Genomic DNA, 23,923 nt, shown 5'->3' on the forward strand with positions numbered 1-23,923 from the left:
AGAAAGGGTTCTTGAGTGTGAGATATTTCATTCAAATATTAGACACAAATAGAGGCAGAGCTCAACAACTGTCAGAAAGAAAGAAAAATTAGAAGAACTATTTAATATTTCATACAAATTGCGGCTTCAAATGTGTACAATACCAAAACCAAAAATGTCACCGATAACACTTCTGCGAGAATTTTAAGATTCAATTGTCGCATTGTGCATGAAATATCGAATTTGGAAACAAAAATTCTACTCTGAAAAGTTTCAAAGTTTTTTGTCAAAATCACAGTTATCAAGACAATCACCTCAAGGAGTCCACGCCTTGTTTTACAAAAATACAAAGAAGACCTAAATGAAGTGACCAACCGACCTTGAGCAGTGACCAATTGAAAAAACGCAGCTTAAAAAAAGTTGTTGGGCTTTGTGTTTGTGTGTTGGTGTTGTTTGTGTAATGTGTGGTGAGTGCGTGTGTTTGTATGGTTGTTTTGCGTCTTTCAGATTGTACTACACTGATCTTTCTAGAGTTTGTTCTTTCGAAAAAAGGCGGCATATTTTTTGGTTCAAACAGTACATTTAATTTTCTCCAATGGATGTGTTGCTTTCGGATACTCCCAACGTATTCTGGCAGAATTTAAATTTCATTGCAACCTTGACAAGTATGCTGGAACATTCTGTGCTACGCACCGTCTCGCGCGAGCGATCTTGTTATTATAATTTAGTTTTATACGAACTGCGGTGAAAAAAAAATCCTCGCAAAATTCGCCGCTAAATTAAACGCTATAATGTGAAATTTTTGGGGGTAAAAATAATTATTTTCACTAAATTTGCTACCTTATTTTGCGTCAAAACCTCACCCAGTCCCCAATTATCGCATTATACTATAATGAGGGCTATAATTTAACTTCATGGGAGGTGGGAGTGTGTGTGTGTGTGTGTGTGTGTGTGTGTGTGTGGGGGGGGGGGGGTGTAATGCGAAAGACACTATTTTTTTTTCAAACCACTTTTTGTTTACCTTAACACTTTAGCCGTATTACCTAACAGACGTTTATCAACCACGAGTACGTCTCCCACGTGAAAAGAGCCCCCACTCAAATCAAATTCTATAATTAGAAATTTTACGACAATTTTGGGAGACAATCCATAAAAAGACTTTCTATAAATAGCACTCTCATATGCTCCTAATCAAGTCAAAATGTTTTTACATGACGCTGTTTATATTGGTAAAGAATTAAAAATGCTCGGCTGTCTATTCCACGCGGCGGCGTGAAATAAGAAATTTATTCAGCTAAGGGAAAGGAATAACTAAAAATATCGAATTCATTCAACTTGTAACAATTTGTCCTCTGCTGTGAATTCACATTTAGACTTAGTTCACCGTCTCCGACCAGGTTGACTAAAAGACAGTTCAGTTCAAACGTTGTTCTTCAAAATTACTCAAAATCAATTAGAACACCTGGTGATATTATGAGTTTTGTTTATTGTTTAATTCAGCAAAGTATTTGATAGTTATGCAGTTTAGAAACAATTGATAGTTTACAAAAATCAAACACAAGTAGAACTGAGCTTTTGTTTCTGTGCAACTTTTCGGTCATCTATACACTTGGTTAGGTGACCTCTACCTTTGAAACCAGTTACCAAGTTACGACGTATTTATATAAACCCAGTTGAACTTCGATTTTGTTTAATTGGTCATATTGCGCTTTAACTTTATGCCGACTATTTGTCCCAAAAGGGCGTTTACCTTTCAAACATAGTCAACAGTATTCAAATTCCATCTCACATCAAAAAAAGGTTACTCGATATTTTAACCTCTATTTATTACCTTTTTAAATTTTTCCAAAGTTTCCATTTCGCTCATCGTTATTATACAATGGCAAAGTTATATGTTAAACTACTTGGCTGTTTTTAGCTGGTTTTATATTCCGAATACATCAACATATCATTGAAACAACACAAGTAGGTCTCATAAAACATAACTTGAAATGAAAACGGTTTCACGCGTAAAATTTGCCCACCTTTGTATCAATTAACTAAATTTGCAAAAATAACTCATCCTGACAATGACCATAATATAGCCGATTTAGAGAGACGTTAGTTCCACTCTCATTGAAAAAAGTGAGCGCCTAAATTGTAGTTACCCATTTTGAACTACCCTTTTTACTATAATTTTACTATAAATACTCCAATCTCCGTTTGATGATTTTTATGGGAGTTGACGAATAGTCAAGGCAGTTTCAATTACTCTATTTTCTAGAAAAATGAGAAGTGTAATTTCAAACAAAATTTACATCAAAAGCAAGTTAGCTCCCTCTATTTCAGCGAAGTAAAAATCTGACGTGATAATACAGTAACTTGTGATAAAATTAAAAAAAAACGATTTATACACGATTGTTCACCTCTACCAGTGGTCTTGTCTTCATTTTAAATAGAGAAATCACGCAATGGTAATTTACCAAATAACCGAATCTCGAAGAATTTGCCACATAACGTAAGAACAAGTTTTACAATAGAAAGAAACAACTCAAATTGAGATTCTTTCACGTTTCAACTATGGTTGGATTTTGATTTGCGTAAGATTTGCGTAACATTTGAGAAAGACATGGATAAACTGTGATTTCGTGATAACACTCTTTTTACAGTGAAACGTGGATGGAGTTCAGCAACTTTGCATTGTGATATCTGGTAAGTTACGTTTTTTCTCTACTTAATAGACGACAAGACCAGTAGTGGAGGGGATCAATTGTTTTTGAACACTTATATAATAGACATTGGTTTGCAAAAGTAAGCGTTCAAATAACATAACTACATAGTAAACTACCTGCTTTTGAAGAGTGTTTTTCACAACTATTCTAATGTGTTTATCTAAAATTTATATAAAAAGGCAAAACTTTGTGTAAATTCTAGAAAAAGACAAGCACTCAGAAAAAATCCAGGTAGAAGTTTGCCAGTTTTCCACAAAAATCAGAACGACGAGTCCCCTGTGCAATCTGTTTATCTCGATTATGTCTCCATTGTTTTAAGCAATTATTTGTGTTGAAAATCCACACGCTTCGTGATCAAGATGAACAGATTTTGGATTCAACTTAATTATTTTACGGAAAACTGGCAAACTTCTCTCCAGCTCTTCTACTGAACATCAAAAGAAATTTAGCACCATATAGTTCTGCGAAGTAATAATTCAATCTTTGATGGTACACTCATTCACAAACGTGAACGTTCAAGTTGCAAAAAATTACACAAAAAACTGCCGGTTTTCGAGAAGATTTTCTCTGATATTTATATGAATCGACTGAAAATTGACAAATTTTTAATTTCAACAGTTTTTCTAGAAAGCGACAAAAGTACTCACTACTTTTGTCGCTTTCTAGAAAAACTGTTGAAATTAAAAATTTGTCAATTTTCAGTCGATTCATATAAATATCAGAGAAAATCTCGAAAACCGGCAGTTTTTTGTGTAATTTTTTGCAATTTGAACGTTCACGTTTGTGAATGAGTATACCATCAAAGATTGAATTATTACTTCGCAGAACTATATGGCGCTAAATTTCTTTTGATGTTCAGTATTACCATATCAATTTCTACCACGTTTTTTTTGGAGAACCTTTGAAACCACTGTTCACCAGTGTTCTGCGCAACATGTAATTTTGAATATCAAAAGAAGGATATCCATCGATTCGTCACAGTAAAACAGAGCTATGAATTTAATTTAAAAATTCACGTCCTTTCCATTTCTAGTGATCTCAAAGCCAATTGCAAAATCGGTCAATGTTTAAAAAATCAGAACATAATCCTACTAATATTGGACAAATTGGTCTCGAACGACAGGTGGGGCAATCTAATTCAAATGGGGCTGTAGCCTAGATAGTTTCTGTGGTTAAACAAAACTGCAATCAAGGAGGGGTTCGCACCCCTGACCTCCGGCGTAATTGACTGCAGCATTAACTACTCGGCTATCCGGTGCTTCTGATATCTTATCTATTAATCACTGTTGTGGCATCAGGCTTAATTCTGGATCAGAGCAATTCAGGTCACGCACAGATCAAGACGTTGAGGGTTAAAGGAGAATGCTCTAGAAAAAAACAGTCAAGCAAAAATTTTGCAAAAAAGACACGTTCACAATATTTGGCTTAAACTTTGGATCTTTTTTGTTTGTGTCCCCCCACCCCCCGGTTACGGTGAACGTGTCATTACATAGAAAATCTGTATGTTAAAACATGACGCGTGCGTCTGGGGGTGCAAATAATATGCACCCACTAAGCTGGGGGGCACAAACGAAGATCACAAATTTCGTTCAAAACAATTAAAAGTAATGCCTAGATCAATAGTGGGGGCTCATTGATGAGAAAAAATTCCAAACATTTAAATTTTGTTGTGATCATTTGTCCAACATTTAGTTTTCATTTCATTTTAATCTATAGGGTGCTAAGTATAGATCAAAAATCGCCAAATTTACTCAAGCACTTAATTGCGTATCACGTGAAATATGTCCCATCTGACCGTACCGCAATGAACTTGATTGAATTGAATTGCGAATCAAATTCTATGAATAAAATGAAGAGCTTGCACGTGATATAAAATTTAACGTTACCTAGGGATATATATCAAAATTTTCTCGGTAAGTACACGTCACATTCTTGAAAATTAGTGCCAAAAATCTTCAATAATTGTAGTTGGCTCTTTAGAAAATCTAACAAACGAACCTTCAAATTGCGAGTTTCAAACACATTAGCGTGCTACCTAATTGCATTTCAACGTTTACTTCCTTGACCAATTAAAATGGATTTCCGTTGTAAGTACCTGACAGATTTGCACAGTCTTGATGATAACTGCGATAACGAATTACATTCCTTTGACAATATTGTCCTTCAAAAAACGCAATTTATCGTGAAAATTAAAACTGGACGTTTAATTTTGTTAAGAAAAGCATAGTCAAAGGAAAAAATTGAGCTGATTTTGAGACGAAAAACGAATTAAAAAAAATTAGTTTGACTCATTTTCGTGGTATTTATTCTTGGTAAAATTTAGCATTAAAACATTTGATTTCATTTATTTTTCAATTTGATTAACTCGATGCAAAATTCCATCAACAGAAAGTAATGAAAATGTTTTTCACATTTTTCCAAAATACAACGCAAATGCGATTAAATTTTAATTAAATAAACAGTTAAAATTGTCAAAAAGTTTGATGAAATTTCTCTGAGGCCGAAAACTGAATCACGCTAGTCCAATTCACAGTTTAACTTGTTGGCCATGTTTAATTGTGCTCGAACTCAAATGTTGTTTCTGTCAAAAACAAATTGTTCACATCGTTAAGACGACAGAATTTGACTTACAACTGGCATTCATTATTCAATTGAACCAGACGAAAAAAATTACAAATTTTCCACAAGAAGCATTAAGGCGGCCAATCCAACACGTGAAATGTGCGCAGCAATATCGTAAAAACTTTAATAGCCGAACAGCGATAGCTGTGGCTATTATTGGCTTTCTATTGGTTTTTTACAATTCAAAGAATTTGAATTGTATTGGGGCGCTGTTTTTTTAAGATCTGTTCACACATTTTTATGATTTTTGAAGTCAAATTGGAGTAGTGATTTTGGTCATGCCAAAACGAATGGAGCGAAAAAGCGAGTGGTTTTGCTGCGTGAATTTTTTTCGCTAATTTTAAAGTAGAGTGAGGAAACGGTCTTTGAACAGAAATTCGCTTTCTCGCTAGTGGTTTTTTGTTCACATGCAGCAATTTCACTTTGTTTTACTGTTTTTTTTCGATTTTTGGATCGAATTTTTTTAAATCGTTTTCCTAATCCATTCACAGCTCATTCTAGGCCTAGTTTTTTATTTGAACTAAATTTCTCGCTAGTGGTTTCTTTGTTCACATGCGGCATTTTCACATTGATTTTCCGTTTTTAATTTTTTGCTTCAAATCTGCTTTTTGCCCATTCGTTCATGCCAATTCAACTGAAGTGCGTGCGTGACGTCATTTTTCGCTCTTAATGGAGCGAGTTTTTTGTTCATTCGCCTGATTAATTTTTTGATCACACTTGACTTACCTCACTCTCAAAAATGACTTCTTCACTTTGAAATTGACTTTTATTTACTTTAAGTCAAAGAGATAAGGTCAAATGGGTGTGTGTCACTCTAATTGAAGGGTATTTGAGAGGAGCTAAAAGAGGCAGCAAAAACGTATACAGATTTTTATTCAAAATATAACATATCAGCCTTCAATGAAAAGAGGAATTTTTTGGTCTGTTTTTTCCATTTTTGTAAGGACTGTTGATCTACTAAGTTATTGCGGCTATTTTCTGGCAATCGGCCAGCTATGTTAAAAAAATATTTACACTGCAAAGTTTCCTTGAATTGATCATGATAAAAAATCTTAATAATATGTCACATAAGTTCAAATAGAAACAATAACAATAAGCTGACATTTTTTTCTAAAGAGGGTTTGATATTCTCAAAAAGAATTTCAATTTTAATTGTAGCTGTGAAACTACTATTGCACAAGCCGCAGGATGATAGCGCTTTTCTAATAACACAGAAACATTTATTATTTGAAGTGGTAAATAGAGGACAATTAAATAGTAACAAGTTCCACAAAGAACTTTTATGCTTTAACTGTGGAATTCAGAAACAATTTCAAAGCAACCACTTAGCGTACTGGCAGTTCCGATATTTAACTGATCTAGATAATTTTTATGAGAAAAAATAGCTTTGATATTTTTAGCAAAAATTTTGTGCTTCAATGCAATCTTCAACAAATATAAACTCTTGGTTGATGAATTCGTTGTATTCCATTCAAACAGGGTTCACAGAAAATTGGTTCCATGAATCTGAAAACAAATTTTTATATCGTTTATCTATCATGAATTCAATTTTTTGCATGTTTGTTTTTCTTAATTAGGATGTAGATATTTAAAACAAGGCGCTGAAGAAAGGACTAGGTCTGAACGTTAAAAATTTTGTTTAAATCGTTCAAATAATTCGCTTTCCATTCCACGTTATTGACGATCTCTCACAGCATTCAGCAAGTATTATTAACTCGGGCCTGATTTTTAGCCAAGATTCAAGTAAGTTTCAAAGAAGAACAAAAATAAAGTTGCAATAGATTTCTTACGGCATCACAAAAAAAAAATAATATTTTTCTAGGAAACTTCACTTTTCGCAGAAGTATCTAAATACAGTTTGTTCTTTTTTTGTTCAATACCCTATCAGAAACAAACAAAACATCACCAAAATTATCTACCAAAAATCTACCAAATAACTAAATAATCGATGATTAATTGCTCTTGAAAGAAGTTTGAAGCAAATATTCTAAACGTGTTGGTCCTTTGATTTGATGCAAATTTTTGTCTCGACGGTTTTGAATTTTCCAGTGAATTTCACGCCCCTGACATTTTCGCTAAGCATGATTTAAATTGATCTCTCATTCACAAGTCTCAGCAGCTGAACTCAAGTGGCGGCAGTTCACTGATAAAAAACAAATGGAAAGTGCGCCGAAATTGGTGCGAATTTATCACTTCAAATTTTATTAGTTGTTATAGTGGTATACAACCTCTTATGACGTCATTTAACGCCTCTTAAATTTAATTACTCACCCTAGCTGAGCTCTCACTACTCGTATGAGAGCAATACGTCCTATGCTAGTCGGGTATGTTTTATATTGTAGTTTACTATCTACTGCCCGCAGAGCTAAGCATTTTATAGACCAAATAGTAGTTTATCAATGAATGCAAATAGAAGGTATAGTGTGAAGATATTTTTACCTTGAAAATGCTAATTTCTCATTTTTGTGGTATTTATTCTTGGTAAAATTTAGCATCAAAACATTTGATTTCATTTATTTTTCAATTTGATTAACTCGATGCAAAATTCCATCAACAGAAAGTAATGAAAATGATTTTCACATTTTTGCAAAATACAACGCAAATGCGATTAAATTTTAATTAAATAAGCAGTTAAAATTGTCAAAAAAAGTTTGATGAAATTTCTCTGAGGCCGAAAACTGAATCACGCTAGTCCAATTCACAGTTTAACTTGTTGGCCATGTTTAATTGTGCTCGAACTCAAATGTTGTTTCTGTCAAAAACAAATTATTCACATCGTTAAGACGACAGAAGTTGACATACAACTGGCATTCATAATTCAATTGAACCAGATGAAAAAAATTACAAATTTTCCAAAAGAAGCATTAAGGCGGCCAACCCAACACGTGAAATGTGCGCAGCATGATCGTACAAATTTTCAATAGCCGAACAGCGATAGCTGTGGCTATTATTGACTTTCTATTGCTTTTTTACAATTCAAAGAATTTGAATTGTATTGGGGCGCTGTCTTTATTTTAAAGATCTGTTCACACATTTTTATGATTTTTGAAGTCAAATTGTAGTGATTTTGGTCACGCCAAAACAAATAGAGCGAAAAAGCGAGTGGTTTTGCTGCGTGAAATTTTTTCGCTCTAATTTTAAAGTAGAGTGAGGAAAAGGTCTTTGAACAGAAATTCGCTTTCTCGCAAGTGGTTTTTTGTTCACATGCAGCAATTTCACTTTGATTTTTACTGTTTTTTTTCTATTTTTGGATCGAATTTTTTTAAATCGTTTTCCTAATCCATTCACAGCTCAGTCTAGGCCTAGTTTTTTATTTGAACTTAATTTCTCGCTAGTGGTTTCTTTGTTCACATGCGGCATTTTGACATTGATTTTCCGTTTTTTTTTAATTTTTCGATCTGATTTTTTTAAAAATGGTTTTCTCAATTCGCTCATAGTCCAGTTTAGTCAAGATCATCGTTACGACCACATGACGTCATAACCACTTCAAATCTGCTTTTTGCTCATTCGTTCATGCCAATTCAACTGAAGTGCGTGCGTGACGTCATTTTTCGCTCTTAATGGAGAGAGTTTTTTTTTGTTCATTCGCGTGATTAATTTTTCGGTCACACTTGACTTACCTCACTCTCAAAAATGACTTCTTCACTTTGAAATTGACTTTTAATTACTTTAAGTCAAAGAGATAAGGTCAAATGGGTGTGTGTCACTCTAATTGAAGGGTATTTGAGAGGAGCTAAAAGAGGCAGCAAAAACGTATACAGATTTTTATTCAAAATATAACATATCAGCCTTCAATGAAAAGACGAATTTTTTGGTCTGTTTTTTTTCCATTTTTGTAAGGACTGTTGATCTACTAAGTTATTGCGGCTATTTTCTGGCAATCGGCCAGCTATGTTAAAAAAATATTTACACTGCAAAGTTTCCTTGAATTGATCATGATAAAAAATCTTAATAATATGTCACATAAGTTCAAATAGAAACAATAACAATAAGCTGACATTTTTTTCTAAAGAGGGTTTGATATTCTCAAAAAGAATTTCAATTTTAATTGCAGCTTTGAAACTACTATTGCACAAGCCGCAGGATGATAGCGCTTTTCTAATAACACAAACATTTATTATTTGAAGTGGTAAATAGAGGACAATTAAATAGTAACAAGTTCCACAAAGAACTTTTATGCTTTAACTGTGGAATTCAAAAACAAATTCAAAGCAACCACTTAGCGTACTGGCAGTTCCGATATTTAACTGATCTAGATAACTTTTATGAGAAAAAATAGCTTTGATATTTTTTGCAAAAATTTTGTGCTTCAATGCAATCTTTAACAAATATAAGCTCTTGGTTGATGAATTCGTTGTATTCCATTCAAACAGGGTTCACAGAAAATTGGTTCCATGAATCTGAAAACAAATTTTTATATCGTTTATCTATCATGAATTCAATTTTTTGCATGTTTGTTTTTCTTAATTAGGATGTAGATATTTAAAACAAGGCGCTGAAGAAAGGACTAGGTCTGAACGTTAAAAATTTTTTTTAAATCGTTCAAATAATTCGCTTTCCATTCCACGTCATTGACGATCTCTCACAGCATTCAGCAAGTATTATTAACTCGGGCCTGATTTTTAGCCAAGATTCAAGTAAGTTTCAAAGAAGAACAAAAATAAAGTTCCAATAGATTTCTTACAGCATCACAAAAAAAATAAAATTTTTCTAGGAAACTTCTCTTTTCGCAGAAGCATCCAAATACAGTTTGTTCTTTTTTTTGTTCAATACCCTATCAGAAACAAACAAAACATCACCAAAATTATCTACCAAAAAATGTAAATAATTAAATATCCGATTATTGATTGCTCTTGAAAGAAGTTTGAAGTAAATATTCTAAACGTGTTGGTCTTTTGTTTTAATGCAAAATTTTGGCTCGACGGTTTTGAATTTTCCAGTGAATTTCACGCCCCTGACACTTTCGCTAAGCATGATTTAAATTGATCTCTCATTCACAAGTCTCAGCAGCTGAACTCAAGTGCCGGCAGTTCACTGATAAAAAACAAATGGAAAGTGCGCCGAAATTGGTGCGAATTTATCACTTTAAATTTTATTAGTTGTTATAGTGGTATACAACCTCTTATGACGTCATTTAACGCCTCTTAAATTTAGTTACTCCCCCTAACTGAGCTCCAACTACTCGTACGAGAGCAATACGTCCTATGTTAGTCGGGTATGTTTTATATTGTAGTTCGCTATCTACTGCCCGCAGAGCTAAGCATTTTATAGACCAAATAGTAGTTTATCAATGAATGCAAATAGAAGAAGGTATAGTGTGTAGATAATATTTTTACCTTGAAAATCCTAATTTCTAACCACAAGTTTTCTTTCTTGGAAAAAACAAAAGGAGACTAAAATAAATACGCCCGAAGAATTTATGAACAATTTCTTGATCTCCTAATGAACTGCTGCGTTTAATATCATTTTCAAAAACCGCATCAATTGTCAAAATTAATCAGATAAAACCTAAACTAAACAAATCAGCTTGTATTTTACTAAAAATAAGATGCTACGTGCCTTTAATAAGGCTCGGTAACAAGTCTACAAAAAGAAAAAAAGGGAAAAATCTATTTAAATTTGAAACCAAATGAATTCCCAAGTCATAACAACCATCAAAACTCTACTAAAAATGGATGAATTCGCATGAAACTGCTTGAGAAGCCAACTTCACCTGCCTTCAGAGACACTAAACAATAGGACTACAAAAAACAAAAACAGGCGACACAAAAATCACAAGCTGCTAACGATATATATATATATATATATATATATATATATATATATATATATATATATATATGCACTTGTGCCAAATTTGATCATCAGGGCCGGTTTTGAAAGTGGCAATAAGAAATAACACCAAAAAGAACCAAATTCGTTGACCAGCTTAAAAAGCTCAAAACTCAGTGCCAACGTCAAAAAACGTCAGTAAAAAAACCAATAGAGATTAGTGTCCAAATCACAATAAAGAGGATGGGAACTATCAGTTAAGAGACTAGATTATATATTGAGCAAAAGACAAAAAATTCGAGAAGTTAAAAAAGAAATAAGAATAAAAATACAAAAAACAAGAACATTCAATGTGAATAAAACCATCAACTGTCAACTGAGAGAGTTAAATAAGTTCACTTACACCTCAATAGGGAGCCACTGGTACTTGTCTTTATTCAGAATAGAAGTTTTTAATGAAAACTCATAGTGTCAAAATCATCCAAAGCATTAATTACTTTTTAATTTCCTCAGAATCGGATGCGACTTGTCAGTAATTGAACTGAGTTACTAGTGGACAAAAATAAAGTTAAAAATAAAGACTTACTTTTCAACGAAATATACTCAAAGTCAAAAGAATCAAGATAAAACAAAACCTCTATACAGTCTAGTGTTCGTATAACTAGAAAGAAGCTGGGGCCACTCATTAATGACACTAAGGGACAGTTTGACAGAAATAAGGTAAAAAGTGTTGCAAAGATCGAAAGTTCAATGATAATTTTAAAAAATATATACTCAAAGACAAGAGCCGCTAGGCTGCGATTGAAAACATTAAATAGTTCCGTTACCACCTCATTAGCTAGCGAATTAGACCTTTGATTAATGCGACTAACTCATTAGACTACAGACAGAACAACATTCTGTCAGATTTCATTAAAAATTTGCAACACTGTCGCAACCATAAAAATTATGAGCTTCACTCTGAAAATAAAACATTTGTCCTTTGGGCCACAAACTTAAATGGGATCTATCGTTCATCGATTCCCTTAATGAAATCAGATTGAACTGTAATAGGGATCAAACAAAATGCAAAACGTTTTTAAAAGTTCGTCGCACAAATACAATTGGAATAATTGTTTTTCATTGTAAAAATTCACGATGAGACCACAACTGCCCCCGCTATACCTGCGCGGCCGTTAAACAACGTAATGTTTACTAATAGTTGCGTAATAGATAATTTTACAAATCTCAAGAGAGAATCTCAAAATACCCAAAACAAAGGATGCATTTTTGACTAACCTCTCTTTAAAATTAGCGAAAGGCCGGAAAATGGTTTACCCAGAGTTAAAACGGTCCTCATCTAGTTATACAAAGATTCTGTCAGCATTTCCTATGTCTGAACTACCAGAAAAATTTAAAAAAGTGGTCCAAACAATCGAATTTGTTGCTATTTTTCTTGAAAAACTGAAAAAATGTCGAACAACTCAGAACGTCTGTTTTATCTTTAAATGGAAAACCAAGAAATTTTTAAAAGTCGCCGTCGTTCTCTCAACGGCTACTAGTTAGGCGCTCTCCTATTTTAAAATTCACTTTATTTTGATCCCGTTTACCGTTCTACATGTCACGATTTTCACGTTTAACTCGTGACTTACCAATTAAGTCAATACGATCAATGTCAAAAGAGTAAAATAAAGAAAAGGGATAAGCCAATAAAGACCGGTCATTAAATCATAGTGCATTAAGTTATCAAAGTCCATAGGAGTGATTGCTAGCTGAGATTAGTATTAAGATTAATAGCTTTCAGTTTAGGAGCTGAAATAAGTAAATTTTTAAATATAACTGAAACTGCACATCTCTTCTTTTTTCGTTTGCTGTTTCAATCCCATTGTGCATCAAGGGCGTCAGCGGCGGTTATTTTCCGGCAATTTGCCAGCTATGTTTCATAATTTCAGCAAAATTGATCCAAATTTTAACAAAACGACAGAAACGAGGCTAATCTTCACAAAATTTTAAGCCTCAATAATGCTTGAACACAGCGAAATTTGAAAATCTTTTTAATTTGATATTCTACGCTTGACAAGCTGTGTACGATGAATTTATCGCTCGGCGAAAATTGACAGAACAAAAAAAAACAAACCCATTTGGGCGTATAGTTCCTTCCGGTGGGCTCGGAACAATAATTCTTGATGCTAAAGAATCTCAGAGAAAACTAAATTTATGGAGCATCTTATTATCATTTTGAAATAATCTTAAGAACAACCCAGCACAACACCCCTACTACTACAAGTTATTTACCAGTACATTAAGAATAAAATTTGTGCAAAAAATAATTTTCTGCATGATCAGTTCAGTTGTCCATTGAATTTAAATTGTCTTCTGAAAATCTGTTGATAACCCCAAAAGTAATTGCCAAAACAAAGGCTATATGTAGTAAGATCCTCCTTATTCAAAGGAAAGTTCAATCAATTTGATAAAATTGAGAAAAGCGACGAAACAATCCTTTACAAAATAAGCTTGAGAGCGTTTTCTGAATATAAAATTATGTTAAAGTGAAATCAGCGAGAAATAGAAACAATAGATATACTTCAACTAATTAATATCAGATCCGAGAAAGATAATGAAATTCAGAGGAAACGCCCATAGACATCCTAACTTGAAAGATCGTGACGAAAGATCTTGTCGATGAGAAACCGTTAATGAACAAAATTGCAAGATCATAACGAGGGTTTCAAAGAACAAAGTTTCTTAACAAGATCTTATCAAGATTTGTTCTGCAAAATTGGCCTCCCTAAAGTTTACAAGTCATCTCAATTTTCTGACAAAAATGTTAAGATCTTGTGTGCCAAGTTTTGCTTCTTTAGGTAATTATAGTACACCAAATCACATTTACAAGATGAACCGAGGCACTTTCTGAACTTTACACTAAAATTTTAAATTTTTCGGCAAGCAGGTCTGTCGGCAAATAGCATCTTTATATCACCTTAAGCCAAGTTTAATCGCTATTTATTCAAGTTAAATCGCATTTAGACGAATACAACTCAAGCGGCAATCTTTCAAATTTCATTCGAACCAACTTAGCCAATGCGAGGCTCTTAATTTAATTCCAAGCTTGTATCCTATCGCCTTGACAGTTAAGCTTTTCATTTATCAAAGTTCCATTACCGAATCGAAGTACATTCGAAGCCACAATCTTACAAAATGAAGATAATTACTTTGATTAACACTGTCAATTTAATACTCCTCGTATGGGTATTTTTCACCATAACTGAAGAGTCAAAAATAAGCAACAGAACCTTTATCAGTAAACCAATCCATACTTCGATTGACAATCATCTAGAAGATTTGAGTGGGGAAACAAAACAGCTGACAATATTGTACACTATGTCCTGTCATCGAGGTCACATCAACCCCAATGCAGCGATTGCTAGAGAGTTGATTAGTCGGAATCACAAAGTGGACATTCTAATGACAGGGTTGTGTGCAGAAACAGCGAGAGCACTGATGCCCGATGCGAACAATGTGATCGCCCTCGACATTCATCCACAAAAGTGCTTGGACCCAGGTTGGTTCAAAAATCCCCCTTGTTTTGCCCCTCCCCGCTGTGGTTTTGGCGTATGCAGTCTTGAAGGGACGCGAATTCTTTGATATTGAAAATCAAATTCAAACTTTTACGCTTTTAAGAAATACGAGGTTCCAAGATAATGACCATGGCGAAAGTTCCATTTTATAAAAAAAATATCTCTTTCCTTTGAAGCTTCAAACCCTTAGATGAAGTTAATCTGACACCCCTCCCGCTTTTTTCCGACAATGGAGACAGAAGGATGATAACGACCTTCAAACTCATCTAGATATATTATTTGTCGCCGACCTGTGCACTCAGATGGTAAATTTAAAGTAGAAATTGAAAAGTTTACCATATTTTGCTCCTGACTCCTTCCTTATTATGCGCTTAAAAGGAAATAGCAAAGGACTAGCAGTGGAACTGTTGACAGGAACATTTGCGAGACTAATAACAATGCATTTTTTTGGAAAAAATCAAAAATGTTGCCGTCTTTTTTAAATGCGATTTTTCGCTTTATCAATCTTTCGTCTGACATCATTGAGTGACCTTTTACGCTTTACTTCTTGATTTTGTTGCTTGGTCCAATATGATCTGATTCAGAATTTAGGAGGGTGACTTAATTCGCGGCATTTTTTTTCAAAAAGACGCCGCTATTGTTTCAACTTTTCACCATATATCTTAATAGTGGCCAATAATAACCTCTAGAATCGTCAATTTAAGTCTCTCAGTGACATTAAACCCCCTCCCCACAATTGACCCCCACAGTCGGTTGTTTATTTAGCTATGCTTAAATTTGTTTCCCATTCAATTCTATTGAATATTTACATTGAAAACAACGTATTTAGAAAAATTTAATAACGTAATAAGATCAGGAAACTTTCACATCAGCTGCTTCTTTTATAGACCGGGAAGGCATAACCCAGCGTTTGAGTTAAAAACTTTTCAAATAAGCTCTTAAATTTTTTGAAATTTCATCATAAATTAATGCGAAATTTAAGCGTTTAAAAGCCAACTCCCTCCGGTGGATGTAAGGATAAAACTGTTCAACCGACTTCAAACAGCTCAAGCAGTTTTCTCGAAAGAAGAATAGCGTTTATAGCTTTCCCAATTTAGCGCTTTTCCTGAAAGATGTTTTCTGCCAATAGTTCTGCCAAGGAACGGCTTGCTTCTAAGAAACTTGAAAGAGTCTTCAAAGATCGGGTCTTTGAAAGAGTCCTTAGCAAAATCTTGTAACATGAGTAATTGACAAGAATCTTGCAAGATAACCGTAGGAGTTGGCCTAGTAGATATCTCAAGACCTGAACCCGTGGGGCAACAATGAAGTCCTGATATTAATCAATAACAATGCTTCCCCAACAAACCATTGAATGACGAGCCAATATTTAAAACAAAGTCGATTCTTTCCAAACATCTGACTGCTCTGCTCAAATAAGTGTTCAACTTTTAGCTGATTTCAAATTTTTAAGGAGACTTTTTGGACATGATTGCAAGTGCACGTGAGCTGTATATTGAGAAGCACACAATCCAGGCATTCAATGCAACACTGGAACAACTGCGGAGGGAAAACTACGACATTCTGGTCGGCAACTTTGTAGTCCCAGGAGGCATCATTGCTGCCAAAGTTAGTTCACTTAGAATCTTGCTGCCAAAGTTAGTTCACTTAGAATCTTGCTGCCAAAGTTAGAATCTATAACTCAAACGGCTATGACCACTGTTTTTCTCTACTTATACTAAACTAAAATACATTAAGCATTGTTTATCAAAATCAATTGGTCTATTTTCAACTGGGCTAAGTAGTTTTTGAGAGCACTTTGGTTAAGCTTTCTCCACATCTACTTGTTTTGCCCATATTTTTAGGCTCGCTGACAGTAAGAGCTGTCTCCCAAGTAAAACCGATTGAAACAGTCAAATCAATCGACTCTTCGATTTCTTAAAGGGTCTCAAACGAAGCTGGTAACAATTATTTTACTCCTACATTTCATTTTTTTGCGGCTCTTCATTTAACCGTTTTCCATCTGACCACTTCACTTTTGGTCTTGAGAAACGATAAACTGGTAAATAAGGTCCACGAGGGGCGCTCAGCAGTTGGCTTAGCGCCTAAAAAGAATCTGAGTGTACGATTAACCGAAACCACTCAGGCTATAAAAATTTCAAACTCCAACAATAGCGTCCAACAACAGGATGCAAAAAAAGGTCATCCCTCCCCTTACCCCCCCCCCCCAACATGCACACACATACACATATACACACACGCACGCACGCGCGGCGCGAACACACACATGGACAAAAAAGTACACATACACAAACATATACACTTTTTGACCCCCGCTGATTATGTGAAAGTACAAAAAGATCTATATTGGTTCATTTTTGCTGAAAAAAAAATTAAAAATAAAATGGGAAAACTAGTGCAGCCAATCAGTTCATTTCTTCATTTCTAACATAATTTTCTCCCTGTAAAGTGATATTTGGCAGGGCTTTGTTTCTATTAAGAGAACGATTTTGAAGCAATTGCTCACAATCATAAAGCCATCAAGAGATAATTTAGTCATGTTTGTGTTGTCATGCGTGTCCTGTTTATGCAAAAATTTAGCTTGACCCATTTGAATTTTAAAGGAATTTGTCGCCCTTGACTTTTTGAGTTTTGCATGATCTGAATTGGTCACTTATTCACAAATTAAGCAACTGGACGCAATTGGCTACTAAAAGTCCAATAAAAGTGCGCCCAAAATGGGCAAAATGGTTGTTCTGCAATTTAAATCTTTGTTCTGATCTAACCTCTAACAATGTCATTTAAGCCCCCCCCCCCCCCCCACCACCACCACCACCACCACCACCACCACCACCACCACCACCACCACCACCACCACCACCACCACCACCACCACCACCACCACCACCACCACCACCACCACCACCACCACCACCACCACCACCACCACCACCACCACCACCACCACCACCACCACCACCACCACCACCACCACCACCACCACCACCACCACCACCACCACCACCACCACCACCACCACCACCACCACCACCACCACCACCACCACCACCACCACCACCACCACCACCACCACCACCACCACCACCACCACCACCACCACCACCACCACCACCACCACCACCACCACCACCACCACCACCACCACCACCACCACCACCAGTGATCTTATCCCCCTCCCCCTCGACATAAGCAGGAGCCCAGCCTATGTTCGAGGGTCAGATTTTTTTTCAACTAAGGGGGTGAAATATTTCACTTTCACGTCACAGGAGCGTTAATATGCTACTATCTGAGAACAAATTTTAATTGCTCTCAAACAAAGTTTGTAGCAATTATATTATCCCTGTGGTCTTTATTGCAATTTTTCGCGTGACCAATTTTTTGTCTGACCCATTTGACTTTTCGTCCTCAAAACGGGATAAACAGCTATCACCCGGAGGTAAATTAAATTCTCTTAGAGCCTTTCGGCTAAATAGAATAAATAAGTATGCTATTCGCCGAAACTGTTTTGCAGACATAAATTGATGATATGAATTAGGTTCTTAGCCCCTCACACCCTCGCGTACGCCCCGCCACGCTCCTTCAATTAAAATAAAGCCACCCTCACGAAACCGCAGTTAGCTACTGACGCAGCCAACCCCACTCCAGTCGTTTGAGAGCAATTCGCCCGACGTTATTCGGGTATGTTCTCAACGTAGGGCATGCAATTACAATGACCTCTAATGCTATAAAAATCGAGAAACGTGACATTTATGGGTTACAAGCGAAACGTGAGACAAAGTTTTGCAGATCCTGCAGCTCTAGTGGGGACAAGAGCGGAAGGCTCTCGCGTGTACTCGAATAACAATAGATTTGAATGAAAGCGCCCAAACAGTGGTGAATGTCACTTCACCTCTATTGTAGTTCTAATTCAACTCCTCAAAAGGTCGAACTTGATTCACCTTGTGCAGAAGATAGTAGGTTAGAAACCTCCTAGCAAACAAGCCTAATCAGGAACAAACAAATGTGGTACATGTTTGATTTCCAATCAAATACAAATAAGTATGACAAAATTACCCAAAACACAGATGTGAAAGTTTGTAAGAGTTCGGGTAACAAGAAACGAACACTCGCTAGTTCACTGCAGGTACCTAATTCCATGCAACTCGAATGAACTTTGCCATGACATACTTCTCCAAAATTAGAATTGTTCCTAGTTTACAAAACAAAGATCTAGATCCATGTGATATTATCTCCGACAATTTGTACACAATCTGTGTGATTAAAGTTGCTGCGTTAATGTGTGATAATCAACGGCATCGCTATGAACTTTTTTGGATGACGCAGAATCAATTTCAATTTTTGGTTTAATAAAATGCATTGGATTCTATTAGAACTGGTCATAATTGGTCCGTTTAGTGTCATTGAATGTTTTAGAAATCATAATCTTGCGAAATTCTTCCAAGATTCTTGTAATATTTTAAATCAAGACTGAAATTTTTTCATGGCTTTGAGTTCTGAAACTTGTTTAATAATTCAAATCAATTATTTTTTCCAGATGTACTTTCTAAAACATTAGAACCCTGATTTATATTTTATATCTCAATTAATATCTCTCAATAATCTTGCATGCTTTGAATCAACTTGCAATATTCTTGCAATTTTTCAATTCGCTCATCACTAGGATAGTATTAAAAAAGCTCAAATAATAGTGTTAAGGGATAATTTTGCTCGTATGTCATTGCTAAAATCACGCACGGCTGCCAATTAATTGTCAAAATAGTGTCACGCATAAGCTTAAAGGATGGCAAGACGGATGCGCATTTAAACTAGGTGAACTGAAAGGCTGATTTTTAAATTAAAAAGGATTAGAAGTTGTAACAAAAAATGGTTCAGGAATCACATATATTACAAAATAGAACCGAAGTTGATATATCAATATGAAGTGCTCGCACAGAGAACACGAGTGACCAACACGGATAGAGGGGAAAAATGTTTAATTCTTCCCGATCACAGAAAATAATTTTTCCTCCGCGAGGAGTGAGGAAGGTTTATATATTTACTAGTCTTATGAACAACGGATCAATCAGGAAACTGAATGCCTCAAATGTTTGAGGCAGATTTTTTAAAAAAAACTAGGAAAAATCCAAACTTTTCGTTTTTTTATTTGTGAAATAAGGTTAACTTAAGAAACTCAGTTAGGAATGCCAGGTAAATTAAAGCATCTGTCAACAATCTGAGTGTCAGTTTCTCATCTATCTGATTTCAACACTAACATTTTCCCCCTCATTGGGCGAGATACCAACAAAATCACAGACTAAACATCTAGAACTCTCTCCACTTTCTTCAGGTATTTTTTAGCATTGTTATCACTCACTATCAAGATATTGCAGAAAAAGGGTATATTGCATGTATACCGGTGAAAACAAGATATGTGTACAACAAACACTATTTGCTTAAAAAACGCTTTAAATGTCAGGTCATTTGTATTTCTCAAATCAACAATGCCAACTTTTAAGATTATTTGATAATAGCAATTTAAAACGGTCTGCTTGTTTTATAATAAATTATGGCGCAAAACAATTTTTTTAGAAATTTCACAATCTTTACTTGTTCACTTTCGGACTCATTATAGCAAAAAAGAACTACTGAAATTTATCTTCAGTCCATCTTAATGATACGTGAACAAAATAATTGACAACTGGTATAACTTTGTTCAAATTTCAGTGGGTTTGACTTTAAGTTGTCCTAAAAGATTCTAAACTTTATCAGAATTCTTGGGCAGCTGAATAATTATTTGAGCAATAATTTGAAGGTGAAAGTAACACCAGTTGAAATTGATATTTTGTAGCTGAAATGACCTCCAATAACCTTTGGCCGTTATCATGCCAGATTTGCGTTGATAAAACAAAATAAAGCTCAAAACTGGTTTATAAACAAGCGGGCAGATTAGAGTTGTTTACAGATCATTTCAAACTTAGATTGCACAGCCCACGCGCCTGTCTAGTTCAACTGAGTTTACGCTTTTGCATATTTGTTCACCATTCAAGCAAACCCAAATTTAACCTCATGATTCAGACGTCATTCCAGCAACATTGGACCGACACTTGACTACTGCTTGGAGAGTTTGAGTAAAGCGAAAGGCTTTCATAAATGAGCTTACTTTGAGCATCTTAGATAACTTGCACCTTCGGTAAAAATCAATCAAATTGACGTACTGCTTGAGAATGGGCGCGCAAATTATGTGGGCGTATAGTAGGAGAAATAGTCAAGCAAATGTACAAAGTGACCAATATTTCTATGGTCAGATGATTTCAGCCAAATTCTTAGTTTGCTTGGAACTGTTTTGAAAGCAATACTACCATCAAAAACTTTTGTCTATAGTATTCTACCAGCAGTTAAAACGCTCAAGGCAATTTTAGCTCGCTAAATTTTTGAAAATTTATTTTAAAAACCGCCAAAAAAGGCGTATCGCATAGATAAAATAACAAGACCAACAGTACGACATTAACGCTACAAACATTCTTCGAGAGTAATTAACACAATCATCCCGAGCTCAATAAAACGCATGAGAAACAAAAACATGAACAGGCATATCCTGCAACCCAGTCCACAAACTTGAAAAATGTCACATCTGACCCTCAAAGTGAGAATATTACCCTCAATTAATAGACGCTACTTCAAACAATGAATTAAACTTAAATTAAAAAGAATGCAGGAGGACAACAAAAATTCAAAATTCTGAAAACCCTTTCTCAAAATTAAAAAAAACATCGACTAAAGTCAAAAGCATTGCTCTAGAACAACTGACGGGGCCACATTCTATTGTAGCCTGCTTATGTCGGGGTGTTTGCGAGTAGCATGCAGTCAGGGGGAAATTATCACTCAGGTACTTAATTTTTATCATGGGATAATAGACCACTGTTAAGATTTACGAAAAATTTTGGCACTTTTAGTTTGAATCTTAGCTGATCTGAGTAAATTTTAATGTGAATCTCGGCTGATTAAAATTATGAATGCAAAATTATCTAGATCACGCAGAACGCGTAAATGTCATTTGAAAAACCAAAAACAGTCAAGCAATTTTCATTCGAGAGCAATTAATCAATAGCTACCAACCAAAACCTATATGTCCGAATTATTATCATTGAACCCAAAAGAAACCCAAGGAAAGAATTTAAAAACTGAAGATAAAAATAATTAAGCTTGTTCAATATTCAGCTACTAATCAAGCTACAAATTAACAAAAAATTTTCTGACCATTATAAGCAAAATGAATCAAAGAAGTATTTAAAAATGAGAAGATTGAAGAAACTATAACAAATACGTTTAAAGTAACAGTCATCTCACAAAACTTATCGTCTCGAAAGCGCTACAAAATAGCGAACTTAGAGGCTATAACCTTAGCTGACCCTAGAAGTCAAACAAACAAAAACTGCTCCGAAATTTTAAGAGATACCAATAATAACAAACAAGGCGGCTCGGTAATGTGCGTTTGTACATAATGCTCCGACACCGCTCATCCACATTTTTGCCTTAATTTGTCCACCAAAAGAAGATAGAAATCTTTCAAAAACTCAAATATTGTTCAAAATTAAATCGTGTACAAAAAAGTTCCCAAATAAAACAACTTAGCAAAGAAAAAAATGCCACATTAGAGGGCCGATGAGACCTGCCATTTTTAAGACTACGAGACAAAGACAAGACAGACAACAATATCAAATAACAACAAACATATTTTACATCCAAAACTCAATGTCTATTTAAAAAAAAACTTACTATCAAATTAGCGTCAAAACACCTACACCAAACAAATTAGTTTATAACACTAGATAAAGCATGGGACCAGTCCATAATGAGACTCGGCAAGAAGTAGACAAAAAGAACAAGAACGGCGAAGTTAAAAAATGCATTTATAACTTTTGAATTTCAAATATCTTCTGAATAATTTCAAATAATGAAAATCAATAGATATCAACTGAATCCTTTAAATAGTTTAAGTTCATTAATATCTCCGTATGCAGTCATTGACACCTGTCATTATCCAGTATATGTCGTACATCTACAAAATTACACAAATGCAGAAAAACAAAAATTCAAATTAATTTTGTAAGAAAACAGAGTCGAAGTCTTTAAACCATAATCTATTTTGTAATAAAAGATATAATCAATTGCAACTTCTTTGGAAGACAACAATGTGATATGTGACCTCTGAATAATGAGACTAGGTAACAAGTAGACAAAAAGGAAGAGAAAAGCGCAAAGTTAAAAAATACGTTTAAATATTTATTAAAACATTTGACTTCAAAAACATAGCCGGCAGATGGCCGGAGTAGGTGCGAAAAAAAGAGACTTGCGTGCCGTATGAGATAGAAACAGATACAGATATAAATTGAGAAAGTTATCGACGCCGCTCAAAAAGCTAAGTAAAAAAACATTCAGCGATAAATTAACAAAGCTGATTAAAATTCATTGCGCAAAAGCCTTTTCATTAGCGGCCTTTATTACACATATAAGTTCCTTTGACCTTAAACTAATTTAAATTAAACTTAAGTTTAAAAGTGCAAAAGCCATTTTATTGTAAGCCAAAATTTAATCACGCAAACGACTTTGAAACTTTTGCTAGAGCGAGCGAGAGAGAGAGAGAGAGAGAGAGAGAGAGAGAGAGAAATGGCATCACGCGCGCAAATACCGAAGAAGCCATTCGGAAAATTTGATTTTTCAGATTTGCTGTGTAAATAAATGTAAAACAAAAAGGCGTCAGATGACAAAACAAAAAACCGCTCAGCTTACAGGAATAATCATGAAAGCATTTAGCTACCAACTGAAATCCATAAATAGGCGTCTTTGCTCATCCATAGGAAACTACTGAGACCGGCAATTATTCAGAATTTTTTTATACGACTACAGAAAAAGAGCAAATTTAATTTCGTTTAAAAGGAAGAGCAAATAGAAAAGCATTTTTAACGTTTAAAAAGAAAAGCAAATGTCCCCAACAAAGACAAAAATAAAAGCTGCACTGAATTCTGCTAGAAGACGGTGTCAAAGCCGTTAAAAGCATCTATTCACAGAAAAAACAATATCTCCAATTGTTTTGTTCCTTTTTAAACGCCAATAATGTGATAACTAGGTCGCCAATAATGCGACAAGACAAGAACATCAAAGATGCGAAAATATCCAAAATTGTGAAAACTCGAGGTATCCAAACAGAAGAAACACTACTTAAAAAACCGCAATTAATGATGAGCTTTAATCCATTACAAAGAGGATGCAACCTGTCTTTGCTGCCCTTAAGCTACAAGATTACAA

At 34.8% G+C, this 23,923-nt stretch overlaps 1 protein-coding gene across 3 annotated transcripts in view; it reads left to right on the top strand.

The window, feature by feature from the left end:
• Positions 1–938: 938 nt before the first annotated feature.
• LOC142337442 (NDP-glycosyltransferase YjiC-like) overlaps positions 939–23,923 on the top strand; it is a 28,588-nt gene continuing 5,603 nt past the window's right edge. The window contains exons 1-3 of one of the 3 annotated variants that reach the window (XM_075386670.1): positions 939–1,944; positions 14,091–14,625; positions 16,092–16,246. In XM_075386670.1, coding sequence (XP_075242785.1) covers positions 14,262–14,625; positions 16,092–16,246 — 519 coding nt within the window. In that variant the 5' untranslated portion in view covers positions 939–1,944; positions 14,091–14,261. Of the gene's footprint in view, positions 1,945–13,924; positions 14,626–16,091; positions 16,247–23,923 lie in introns of all 3 variants that reach the window. The other 2 variants (XM_075386671.1, XM_075386672.1) reach the window with 2 other exon arrangements.

This window comes from Convolutriloba macropyga, chromosome 4, assembly GCF_964194025.1.
Source record: "Convolutriloba macropyga chromosome 4, txConMacr16.3, whole genome shotgun sequence".
Classification (NCBI taxonomy): domain Eukaryota; kingdom Metazoa; phylum Xenacoelomorpha; order Acoela; family Convolutidae; genus Convolutriloba; species Convolutriloba macropyga.